Source organism: Strongylocentrotus purpuratus, unplaced genomic scaffold (assembly GCF_000002235.5).
Source record: "Strongylocentrotus purpuratus isolate Spur 01 unplaced genomic scaffold, Spur_5.0 spur5_scaffold_11, whole genome shotgun sequence".
NCBI lineage: Eukaryota > Metazoa > Echinodermata > Echinoidea > Camarodonta > Strongylocentrotidae > Strongylocentrotus > Strongylocentrotus purpuratus.
This window is the reverse complement of record NW_022145596.1, coordinates 31,419,223-31,431,948: the sequence shown is the minus strand read 5'-3', so window position 1 is coordinate 31,431,948 and position 12,726 is coordinate 31,419,223. Positions and strand designations below refer to the sequence as shown.

General features: G+C 36.7%; 1 protein-coding gene across 1 annotated transcript; it reads right to left on the bottom strand.

Annotated features, from left to right (window-relative positions):
- Nucleotides 1–381: 381 nt before the first annotated feature.
- Nucleotides 382–10,371, bottom strand: LOC587886 (glutamyl-tRNA(Gln) amidotransferase subunit B, mitochondrial). Its single transcript, XM_030981163.1, has 12 exons — nt 10,231–10,371; nt 8,941–9,100; nt 7,991–8,104; nt 7,276–7,474; nt 6,209–6,331; nt 5,475–5,588; nt 4,734–4,818; nt 3,440–3,674; nt 2,566–2,702; nt 1,664–1,787; nt 1,287–1,376; nt 382–667 (listed from the first exon to the last, which is right to left on the bottom strand). Exons 1-12 carry the CDS (start codon nt 10,368–10,370, stop codon nt 536–538), a joined length of 1,653 nt encoding a protein of 550 aa, XP_030837023.1. The 5' UTR covers nt 10,371; the 3' UTR covers nt 382–535.
- Between the last annotated feature and the right edge of the window lie 2,355 nt (nt 10,372–12,726).

The window sequence follows — 12,726 nt, the reverse complement described above, 5'->3', positions numbered from 1 at the left end:
AATGATAGATGCGACCATGAAAATTTCAGAATATGTAGTTATGGTATATAATTTCCGAACGGGAATGGCTTATCGGTCGATTTTAGTCAAGAAACATTGTTTTATAGCTTAATTAATATCTTGACCTTGAGAGGGAGCTATACAACATGAAGTGTTTATTATTTACAATTTCATAACTTTAGAGTCGATTTCGACTGCGACAACGATCAGTGAATATTGTAGTATCGCATATGCTTCCAATATCTTCATTTGAACCAAATTCACGACCCCATACCAAAACTTTGTATTCCCTTTAAATACATGACATACGTATCTCACATAGAGGATATATCACATGTAGATTGGTGATAGAATATCTTTGAACTCATGACTATTTTCGACTGTTTCAGAGAAATCTATCTTCAGAACCTGTTTCTTTTCTTCATGATGACAGAACTCTTCTGTCTGCCTCAACGGCTTGTTAGCTTATGATACAGCTTGAGGTAGGGTGAGTCATTCCAATCCATTCGGTATGATAGGCTAACTATGCAAGATGTCATCTCGACTCCAGCAGTTGTTTGAATGTTGCCATGGCAATGCCTGGCTCCACCCTTCCCTGTGTCTCTTTCTGAACATCTCCCATCAGCCTGTTGATTGCTTTCTTGTTGCCACGACGATATTCCTCCACCTGTACATAAATAAAGTAGATGAAGTACAAGATTAATTTGTCACGAGCATGACAAATATTATTCCTTCCACTGGAAATGATTTGAGATACTTTTAAAAACATCTATTGTGCTATGTTTGGACCAAACTATGACCAATTATGCGATTAAGGGGAAATAATGCAAAGCAGTTATCATCATAATAGCATTTTACAAATTACCAGAAAATCCAAAGAAAATTAGATTGTCAGATACCCTTGATAAAATACAGCTGATATTTTTTTAAATGAGGCAACACATGATGATTTACAGCATTTATGTGACACCATACTCTTGTTCATTTTGTTTTTGTTTAAACCTTTAAAGGCTCTGGGAAGCGTCTCACGAAACCGTCATAAGTACAAGTTCACCGACATCCCATTGAAATGCGTGTATTAAGTTTAACTTGCATTTCAATGGGATGTCGGTAAACTTGTACTTATGATGGTTTCGTGAAACCCTGCCCATGTTCTTCCACTTGAGTCAGTATTTTCACAAATCCTGAAATAGGTCAACAAATATCCTTCTTAAAATTGAAAGTAATTAAAGTTTACAGATAATCTAGGAATGTATTAAGGTGGCTAGTATTACTAGTGTACTCACTGTGTTTGCGCTGTTCTTTATGATTCCTTCACAGATCTGCCTTATTGCATCTTCATCTGTAATTAATCCCCATCCATTCTCTTCAATAATCTGTCATGAAATAGAAAATGTTAAATTGATAGCTATTAATCACAATGTAGATGAACTATACGTAAAATGACCCTGTCTCACTTCAGCTTAAGTTTGTTTTAAGCATAGAATTTAATTTTTAGTCAGAGAATAGTTGAATTGTATTAAGAGGCCAACATCAATGTCACTTGAATATGCATTAATTAATCACTCAAGATAATATTCTTCACATGGAGCCCTAAAGGATTCTGTACTAATTTATTCCAGCAAAACATACATAAATGTTAAAAGTATGAAAACTGACAAACCTCCATCAAATCCCTCTTGTCCCCATCAAATATCATTGCAGTGAGCGTCTTGCCTGTCTTAGCCGATATGGTCCCTCTCTGCATCAGGTCTATAAGTTCACCAAACAATGATGCACACAATGGGCTGTAAGAACAGAAATGCAGGAAGAAAACGTCCAATCAGTAAATCAGTAGAGGTGACGAAGTCGAGTGGTTTAATCACTCGACTGGAAAAGCAAAGGTCATGGGTTCGAGCCCCGGCATGGCACTTATGTCCTTGAGCAAGGCATTTTATCTGCATTGCTCCTCTCCACCCAGGTGCAAAATGGGTAACCGGTAGGATGCAAACGTCATTGTGGTTGGATTAGCATGTGTTTGCCTGTAGGAAGGCGACTAGCTGGAATGCTACCCAGGGAGTGGAGAATGTACACTTTTATGTGCCGAATAGTTATTGAATCCAGCAACCGGGTTAAGAATAATACTGTAAGCGCTTTGGTCAGTCGTAGCTAGTAAAGAGCTTTACCTGAGTACTAGAGTACTTCAGGCCTAAATTGCAGGATTCCTTTCAAGCAAATTAAATATAAACACAGTTACCTAGAAACCTCTCACGTACATGGCTGATTTGCAAATTTTAGTTTCCTGATCATTTCTGAACTTTTTCTAATCTTTTAAAAACTTTTTACGGTAATCACCCATTTTCTCTGCATTTTCCAATTTTTATTCAAAACGCCTTGGAGATTATTTTATTTCATTTTTATTCAGTATTCCTTACTGTTTTCCTTCATGTAAGTACAGACCACTGTATGGTGTATTCTCATAATATTCAAGGTGCAAGCAAGCCAAGTACAGTGTCTCAATACAAATGACCTACTACAGGGAACTATGCACAGGTTCATGTCTATACACACAAGATAAGGACGTACCTGCTGGACACAGATATGTGATTGAGATTAAGATGTTTGAGAAGCTCTGTCGTCAGCCAGTTCAACACCCTTTTACTGTATCTTGTAGAGTCTTCTTGTAACACAGACTCAAAGTACTCTACCAAGCCAGGCTCATTCTGTTAGGACAAATATCAGGGGAAAGGTGTTATATTTTGTCACGCTACATAGGGAAAGTGTCACATCTGTATTCCTTTTACCTAGTCAAAATTTTCTCAATGTATTTCACATATTTGAATAATAGCAATAAAAACAGACATACTAAAGATTTTTGTCTTGCCCTCATCAGAGTACCTTGCAAGAATCGAAAGAAAGCCAAAGTCAGACAAGATAAGCGGAACTAAAAGCACAAATAACGGGCTGTGATTAGATGCCAGAAAGTAATTGGATGCTAGCAATGATAGCTAGAATTACGCATAACAACATGACTTTAAAAAACTTCGTCTCAGGAAATGTAATTCTATACTACATTGTACATACTGGAACAGTTTATTTCTTACTGTAATTTTTTTTCTTCCTATTGATATTGACAACTTTCGAGTAGAATACTTTCTATTCAATCAGAAAGATAAAATTGTTGCATTCAGCTCTGCAGTTCTGTACAAAACAGTGACGCCTTGATACTTACAACTAGAACATAGGCAACGTCCAGTGACATGCCATACTGGTCTGCTAGTCTTTGTCTCCTAGCCCTTGATACTTACAACTAGAACATAGGCAACGTCCAGTGACATGTCATACTGGTCTGCTAGTCTTTGTCTCCTAGACCTTGATACTTACAACTAGAACATAGGCAACGTCCAGTGACATGCCATACTGGTCTGCTAGTCTTTGTCTCCTAGCCCTTGATACTTACAACTAGAACATAGGCAACGTCCAGCGACATGGCATACTGGTCGGCCAGTCTTTGTCTCCTAGCTCTTGGGAGCTCCGGTAAGCTGTCTCTCAAGGCATCCACATTGATAGCTCTTAGAGGCTGGCAGGATTGATGGATGGTGGTGTTATCATGCAGGATGAGAGGGGGTAGGTTTGGTTCCGCCATGAACCGGTAGTCTATCTTACCCTCCTTATCTCTCATTGGTACCGTGATCCTATGATGAAAGATGATGGCAATATACATGGACAAGTGGACAAGGTTTTGTTCATAAGGTGTCTCATACATTCATTACTAAGTGGATTATGGCATATCAATACAACTTGCCATCAATATGTCATCATACTTGATATCTGGGCTGGTCCATTGTGCATACATTATAATAATAATAATATTCGGTTCTTGCATAGCGCATATCAAATTTGATTTGATTTGATTTATTTATTTCTGTTTGATTTTCTTTTACTTTTGCATTTTTACAAATATATAACAAACAAACATTGCAAATTTACACATGACAAAAGAATATATGTAGAATAAAGTAAGGCTGGCTGTAACTAATCGAAAACATCAAACAGGAGGGTTGACAAAGTAAGCAAAGCTTGGATACATAATAATACAAATATGGAGGAAAAAAAATTTTGGTAAAAGGGGAAAAAGACAGATAAAGACGAAGAAAACAAAGAAAGAGGGGATGCACATCAAGGTTTACAGATGTATGTGGTAGTTAGATTTCAATTTAAACGTCTCTATGCGCTTCTAAATTTTGAAATTATTACCCCGGCCTTAGCTGTGCTGCCATTACGGCGCTCTAGTATTTCAAGGAATTAATTACTGCCAGGTACCCATTTACTTCACCTGGGTCGAGTGTGGCAAATGTAGATTAATGTCTTGCCAAAGGACATTAGTGTCGCGGCGGAACTCCAAACCGGGACTTTGTGATCCATCACAGGGGATGCTCAAGTCACCTACAAAGTATTTTTATTACCCTGGCTTTAGCCTAGCTGCCCTAAGAAACTACAAGTATTCAAGGAATAAATTCCTACCAGATACCCTTTTATGAAATCTGGGTAGAGATTGGCAAATGTAGACCAATATCTCACCAATTTTTTCTCTTGTTTTACAAGAAAGGGCTTTAAACATTTGTGGCTTACACCCAAATAATTAAAATTTCTCCCAGGAAGCATTACATTTATAAAAGAAGGACTTATTTTCAAGTTACAACACCAATCAGATTAACCTCTTTACTGAGTTCTTTGATGTTGTTTTGACTTACCCTAGTGAATTATCAAATGATCTGGTTTCATACTGGATCTTCTCACCCCTTTCCAGTAATTTTATGTGTCTCTTGATTTCAAAATCTGCCAAAGAGTAAAAGAGGAAAATTAGATCACCTTTATATTCATTCATCATTCTATTATCACTTTGTAGCAATTTCATCCAAGAAATAAACAATCTTCTTACAAGTACAATTTATAAATAATAAGTCTAATGATAATAGCTCCTAGAACATTCATATCATGCACATATCTACCAAGGGGTCGTTTCAGGAACCGTTCCAGGCACCTAAACAGTACACTTACCCTGGTGTTAACACCATTGTTTTAAGAAATTTAAAGCATTCTACAAATTACCCATTTAATACCCTGGGTGGGAATGGCAAATGCAGATTAATGTCTATAAAGAATTTTTTTTTTTTTAAAGTCATGCGTTCACTGTGACTTATACAGGGAACCAAAGGATTCAGTCCGCTGACAGTGACAGATCTATCCATGAGACCACAGCACCTCTATGGTTTAATATACAGCACATGGCACATGTAACTGCGACAAATGCTTCCAGACAATTCCTACACTAACCAAATCCCTAACTTCAACCCTGCACCCAACTTGATACCTGACCCTAACTTTGAACCTAACCTAAACCCTAATTACAAACCCAACCCTAACCCTTTTTTTAAACGATATAAAGCCTGGGGCAATTATCATGTTCTGCTGCTTAATGACATTGTACTCACCTACAGCTTGTTTAACAAAGCGGACACTATTGATGTTTTTGACCTCTGACCTCACACCTGGAGGCTGACCTGGTCGACTGACCGACACATTGGCATCAACTCTGAGAGATCCCTCTATTGACCACAACAACAAAAGATGAATTTTGTAAGTGGAAAAATCTACAGTTTAAGATAACTACATCATCTATTTGGAGCCAAGAAGGGATTTAACTCAGATCTTTTTACACAGAAATAACATCCTTTTGATTCCAAAAAGAGGATATAAGAATAAATTTATTCTTTTATCATGATTTTGACCTTTCTAGTAGAAAAAAAGGTTAAATCATATTTGAGGGTGTAAACAGGTATAGTATAAGGTTAGAAGATTGGTTATTTTGTCTAATTGAATGAACTACTACAACTACAGGTATGTTTTTACCGATAATGCCTCATATGAAATAGCAAATTTTTGCTAACTGCTTAAAGTAATATCATTTTGCACATTAAGTCCTACATTTTTAAAGGCAAAACAAGAGTCAGAGAGAGAGAGAGGGGGAGAAAGAGGGAAGAAGGAAATTCAACGTAAACAGGTGATTGCACTCCCCCACACCCTCATCTCACAAGACAGCCTTGTAATTTTGCTTTTCATTCACATCACCAGTCCCTCCCCTCCCCCATGACACCAGTGAGAGCCCCCCCCCCCCTAATAACTGGACCCACACTACACCCCTGTATCTACCCTTGTGTCTACCTACCATCCATCTTGCCGTCACATGTTCCTAGGGCCTGGAAAAGAAGCTGTAGTTCTCTCACCAGAGCTGCTGAGTCAGTACCGTTGGTCAGGTCTGGCTCTGTTACTAACTCCATGAGACCAACTCCTGATATAAAGCAACAAGAGTTACAATATCGAAATTCAAAAATAATATTGCTAGTGACATTCGAGAGGCCGGAACGTTTACTTTGAAAAATTGGAGTGTTCAAAGCAGGCCTCGCGCCTGAACAGCAGATAACGGACAAGACCTATTGGTCGAAGCACACGAAACAGCGGCACATGAAACATCATGATCTTTTAGATCCCTTGTTGACCATACATTGCGAGACAATCGAATGTCACTAGCGATAATATTTTTTATACTATATCCGCAATGAGTAATAAATATATTTAGCATTAAGAGTTATAATCATCGCAGGATTGTTGTGAATGGACAAACTATGATAGCTGAATCAGTCAATAACTCCATGAGACCAACTCCTGATTTAAAGAAACACGAGTTATAATCATTGCAGAAGTGGGGTCGATGGACAACCACCTTTGCATGATACGAACGCACTGCACTATTTGAATAAGAGTAGTGGTCCATCTGTACTTCCCCAATCAGTTATATCAGGAGGAGAGACATCGAGGGTTACAGTGATTAAGATAGCTGGCATAGGTAACGCTAAATATTAAATATTAACAATAACAATAATAATAATAATAATGGTGATGATGATGATTTCATTTATTCAACCAGTATAAAACAATTTACAATGAAAATACAATATACAATATACAATATACAATATAATGGTTAGGACCCCTTAGAAGCAGAAATCTGCTTGTAATCGGGGCCCTGTAACAAACAATAACAAGATAATGCACATACATTACCAATAAAAAGTAAAAGACTTGAATAATACAAGTACGCACATCCATAAAGAAGGTTACAGAAAAAGAATAGAACGGAGCAAAAAATAGGAAAGAAAGAGATATTAGAAGAAAGATGAGAATGATGATGATGATGATAAAGTTGATGATGAAGTTGATGATGATGTGACTAACCTGCTCTGTTGAGGTCAACTAGTGTCTCAGCGTTCTCCTCGTCGTGGAGACTTTTTCCACTGTCCTGCTCCAGCTGGACTTGTTTGATGCGAACAGATCGATAAGACGGAGGCCTCTTCCTTCTCTCATCAAAGATGTTGAAATGCACCTGCCCATCTACAGCCAGGGGAAGTCTCTGCTGGGTAATCTGATAACCTGCCTGCAAAGTGTGAGGGTTTAATCAAAATAATTATAATAAATGAAATGATAATAATAATAATAATGATAATAATATGTTTTTTTTTACCCAGGATAGCCTCATCAGTATCAATACTGTTCTCCCGGAGAGCCCTGGATTCATATTATTACCACGGCTTTAGCACATAACAATAACAATAACAACAACTATAACCACAACAATAATAAAAATGAAAATGAAATAAATATGAAGTCAAGGACCCAAACTGCTCAATCTTCATACAATATAAGTTCCTTGTTTTATTGGACTGAGCATTATTAAAATCTTTACCCCCTATGGTCAAACAAATGTACAAAATATGATCAATGTACATTTACATCAAGATTCCATTAAAATCATTAAATACTTTTTAAATAATTTACATTACTGAGTTACAATGAATTCAGAAACATAATGTCAACATGATTATACTGTCATATATTTTTTATATTTTTTTAAATTTATTGATCATTATCAAGAATACTAAAAGCAATATACCGGTAGATCAGCATAGAAGTAGTGTTTTCGATCAAAGACCGAACGCATGTTGATAGAGCAAGAAAGGGCTAGTGCTGTCAGAACTCCTGCTTCTACACATCTCCTATTCAAGACCTAAAATGAGAAGGAATAAAAGTTGTGAAATAGCTAAATTATGTTTGCATATCTTTTTGTGTGAAATAAATCTTGAAATAAATAAAAAATAATCAACTAACAAAGTCTTACAAGGCACTCTTGAAACATTAAAATGAAACTAAATTAAATTTAAATGAAACATCCAATATTTCCACATTCAAACCTGTGGCGCACCAACCTGCTTACAACAAGCACTGTTACAAGATTTTCATAATAACAAGCAAATTATCATGACATTTGGAGAGGGGAAATGTAAAAACAGTGTCATGTGGTGCAATACAGGGCACTGCAAAGTGCAATGGCATTCTTTTAGTGAGAATTCTGAAAGTTGTTTTTTGTGGAGAATCAAAGCCAAACTTAGACTGAAAAGATCATTCGATAACTTGCAACCAGAGTTCCTTAAAGAGATACTTTACATGTTGATTTAACAACTAAATTATTCATACAATTATGTCATGTGTTTTTTGTAACTTAACAATTAACGGTGGACTGGTGGACTTAAAGCCTTTGTTGAATACTTTTAGATGTAAACTTTAATATGTCACATTCTCAAGAAACATAAATCAGGCCGAATCAACTTTAACATACTTAAGAAACTACAAAACTTGGCAAGGGTATGAAAAATTTAGTTGTTAACTGTATGTATTGATAATAATGCAACTATGTTGGGAAAAGCCAATCTCCTTCTTTTCTCTAACTCTAACTCATCTCACACTCCCCCCCCCCCCCCCTCCACCTCCCATCTCCTCCCCTCCCCCCTCCCCAATCTTTCTCTACTCCACCATCTTCTGGAATTCCAGACATTGCATACTTACTGGTAGAGTTCCAGGTAGTGAGGCATCAAAGAAAGAGACGAGTGAGTTTGGTGGTGCCATGAATTCAGCCTTAGAAGCAGAGAATAGTTTGGTATTGGAGAGTATCTGGGCATGTATCTCAAGACCAACCATACTGGACCAGCCTTCATGTGAAGATGAACTATATACAACAGAAAGGTATTCAAAGTATTTGAAAATATTAATAAATATTTGTATTGTTACCATTACATATATCAAAGCTCACGCTCTCTGCATTTCTTTTTGCTGTTCTTCCCTCCCCATTTATTTGGCACTGACTTTATGATAATAGCAATAAAAAATTCTGTAAGATTTTGAAAATCTGATACTACCAATGGAAAGAAGAACCTATAATTATTATGAGACCAAATGTTTCTTTGAAATCAGGTTTAAAAATGATGAACATATATTGACAAATGATCAGCAAATTTCGCTGTCTTTTGTGTCTGTTTCGAAAATTTTAAACTACCGGTAACCAAAATGGTCTAGGAATCTTCATTTCGAGAGATGTCATCAAAATTGTAAATAAAAAAGTGATAGCAACTACAATTGGGTGATATTTTGCCTTGCAAATTATTGATTATCTTATAATTGATGGATCACCTTTTTTGAAAAATCAGCTGTAAAATCCTGTGCGCGAATTAAATTCTTGTTTTTTTTAATGACTTTTCCATCAGTTGAAGGCTTGAAGTGCATCCAAATCCATAGAAATTTTAGATTATGATGATATCTCCAGAATTCTTTGATGATGAACCTTCTGTTATTAATTATTCAAACTCAAGGTGCAGCACTTTGTAATAAAAAACTTTGCTGCTCTTTGGGAATGATTGAACTAAACAGATTTGGGTAGAATATGAGAATTCATGGATCGGATATCACATTTCCTAATTTTCAAAAATCTCTGTTAACTTCCCCATCATCATTCATAATCAAGCTGGCAACCCAAACAAAATTATATTTACTAAAGTAAGGTATTCTTAGAAGATATAGGTATGCATTAGCATACTGTGACAGTTCTCTAGACCTACTTCTATTATCTATTATCTTCGGAGAAATACCCGGTACACGTAGGCCTACACGAAGTTTGTGCGCTACCCTACGGCTCTAACGAGCGAGAACCTCCGCCTGACTCTGGCGCTGAGCGGCCGCGACGCCTGGCCAGCTCCAGTCCAGCTGGTTGCGGTAGATATGCAACTCCAAGACAAAAGTTGTCTTCAACCTAATTCAACTTATGGGCAAACTTCGTAGCTTCTCATAATTTCCTATACTTACCAATCCGCATTAACCGAATAATGTCTTCTTACGCTTTCCTTCCATCTATTAATCGGTTTCTTTGAACATAGTTTTCTCGGAGAAATTGCAACTGGTTTCCCGACAGCAGACAACCACGATTTGCCTATGTAAGTCGCCATCTTGAATTTGATTACAGTTACACAGCGCCACCTACGATCATAACTGTCTAAGCCTTGTTATCAATCCCCTTATTTTTTCTTAATAATTAGTATTTGATATTGGTTTATTTAAAAATCTCAAAATGAACCTTTCACAGATATACAATTTCAAATCAATTAGCTTACAATAAACTACAAAGCCTCCACCCATTTTTTTTTTAATGGGGGGGGGGGGGGGGGGGGGGGTAGCAAGATAACAAAAAAACTGCAATAACCAAGAATATTTCTCAAGAACTAAAATTTGCAGATGATTATAAACATGTATGATTCGGTGAACAGACAGGAAAAAAACAAAGGCAGGTTCATTTTCTCTTGTCATGCCTCTTTGTTTGATTGGCGTCTTTTACCCCTCTTTCATCGATACATATGAAGAAAAAAAACTCTTTACAAACTACTGGTCATCACTTTTTAGAGCCATCTTCACCTCTTTCTTCTGGTTCCCCCTTTCTCTGCCAACACTCGTCTATATCTCTCAGAGAATACATCTCTCATATACCCACAATCATTCTTTCCTTGTCTATTTGGTCCTATCTCCCTCCTTTTCTCTCTCTCTCTCTCTCTCTCTCTCTCTCTCTCTCTCTCTCCTCACTTGTTTTTTTTTCTCTCCAATCGCTCCACAAAACACTCTACTAGTAATATATCAATGAAAATGTAACACATGGTGTGATTGAATGTCTTCCTTGCACTGAAGCCTGCAAAAACACAAACAAATGTTTCAATTTTCATAATTTCTCCATTTATTCAAATTAGTGTATTATACCTACACCACAGCACATAATTGTATTTTAGCTCAGTATTCACATACATTGATCGGTATTAGCATGCTGTTACATGTTCAAAGACATTTCTACCACCATGGACTTGATTGATCACATTCCTGACTTAGGAGGGAAGTACAGAAGCCCTGTGGTGAATCCAAGATTTGAAGGGTGCTCACCTCCACTGTGTCAAACGTATACTAAGTTACATGATGCTATGGGGAGTTGATAAAACAATTTAGAGGCGAGCACCTTCTCACTCGCTGGATCCACCACAGATACTAAAATGAAATGGATAGGTCCATAATGGAAGAGTGCATACATACAGATGATTGCAATCCATGACCAAAGCCCCTAGCTGCGATAGTAATTGCTAAGCCCTCATAGTGACCGTATGGTAGGAATACTCCCCAGGGAGTGGAGATGGTGCCCATTGTGTGTGTGTGTGTGTGTGAATGAATCCAATGACAGGGGAAATAATATTTTGTATGATGTGCTATATAAAGGCAGATTTATTATAAGACTAGTTACATTTGGCAAATTCCTAAGAAATTTTGTGCTTTGCACAACTAGTGATATCATACATCCTAGATGTATATCCAACACTAAAGTATATCTACCTGAAACAAAAAATCTCACACATATCTAACATAAATGTATGTATCATTCTAGCCTATGTATTCATCAACTCGCAAATAATTATTCTGATGAGAAAAGAAGTTTCTATGTGAGGAGATAGGCAAGATGAAAAGTACATTAATCTCAGGTTCAAATGTACAATTCATGATTGTGTCCAAAAATATTCAAAAATTATCTGCTTTGTACACAAAGAGTCTGAATTTGGCCCAAAAAAGTGATCTGCAGCAAAATTAATTCATGCTTGAGCTTGAATTAAGGATTTCCTTTTGCCTGAAAACATGCATCCCTGATTTATACAGATCCACATCAATTGCAACTCCTCATAAAAGGAAATTGATGGCTTATACTCTGCGACTGATTAGAGGGCATACGATTGAAACTCATTACAAGACAGACATATCAAGTTACCTGAACACACTCAGGACAACTTTTTGTGCCAAATTATAGGAGTGAAGACAAAATACTGGTAGCATAGTTTGGTTGAAGAATGATGACATTTTGGCAAATAATGACATTCTGTGGTTGCCATCCAAAAAATAAAGCCCACTACTATAAAAATCATGACAATTCTGGTAGCAATCTTCTTTTAAAACAATACCCTGCCAAACAGACAAATAGACTTAGCCCCCAGCCCTTTCATGGTGGATATTATAATACATTGAATTAGGAGAAAGATATTAGAAGTGTATGTGATTGAAGATATATCCAAGATGTAGTAACATAATACCTGATTGTCCATGAAGACAAGCTCTTCACATTACTGTTCAGGGCTATAAGAAGTACATCATTTTATTCAATTTAACTCGGTACTTACGAAACCTATTTCCACCTCCAGACTATGTCAAGCTATACAAAAATAACATCTTTGTAGAACAGCTCCCGATTACAAAAAAATAATATATAGTTTATGCTACATTGGT

Coding starts and splice junctions, on each gene's coding strand:
- LOC587886 (XM_030981163.1), bottom strand. CDS start 10,370: ATGGCGACTTACATAGGCAAATCGTGGTTGTCTGCTGTCGGGAAACCA. Junction 5,589..6,208: donor ATGTGACGGCAAGATGGATG/GTAGGTAGACAC, acceptor TGTGGTCAATAG/AGGGATCTCTCAGAGTTGAT. Junction 668..1,286: donor TAAAGAACAGCGCAAACACA/GTGAGTACACTA, acceptor ATTTATGTACAG/GTGGAGGAATATCGTCGTGG.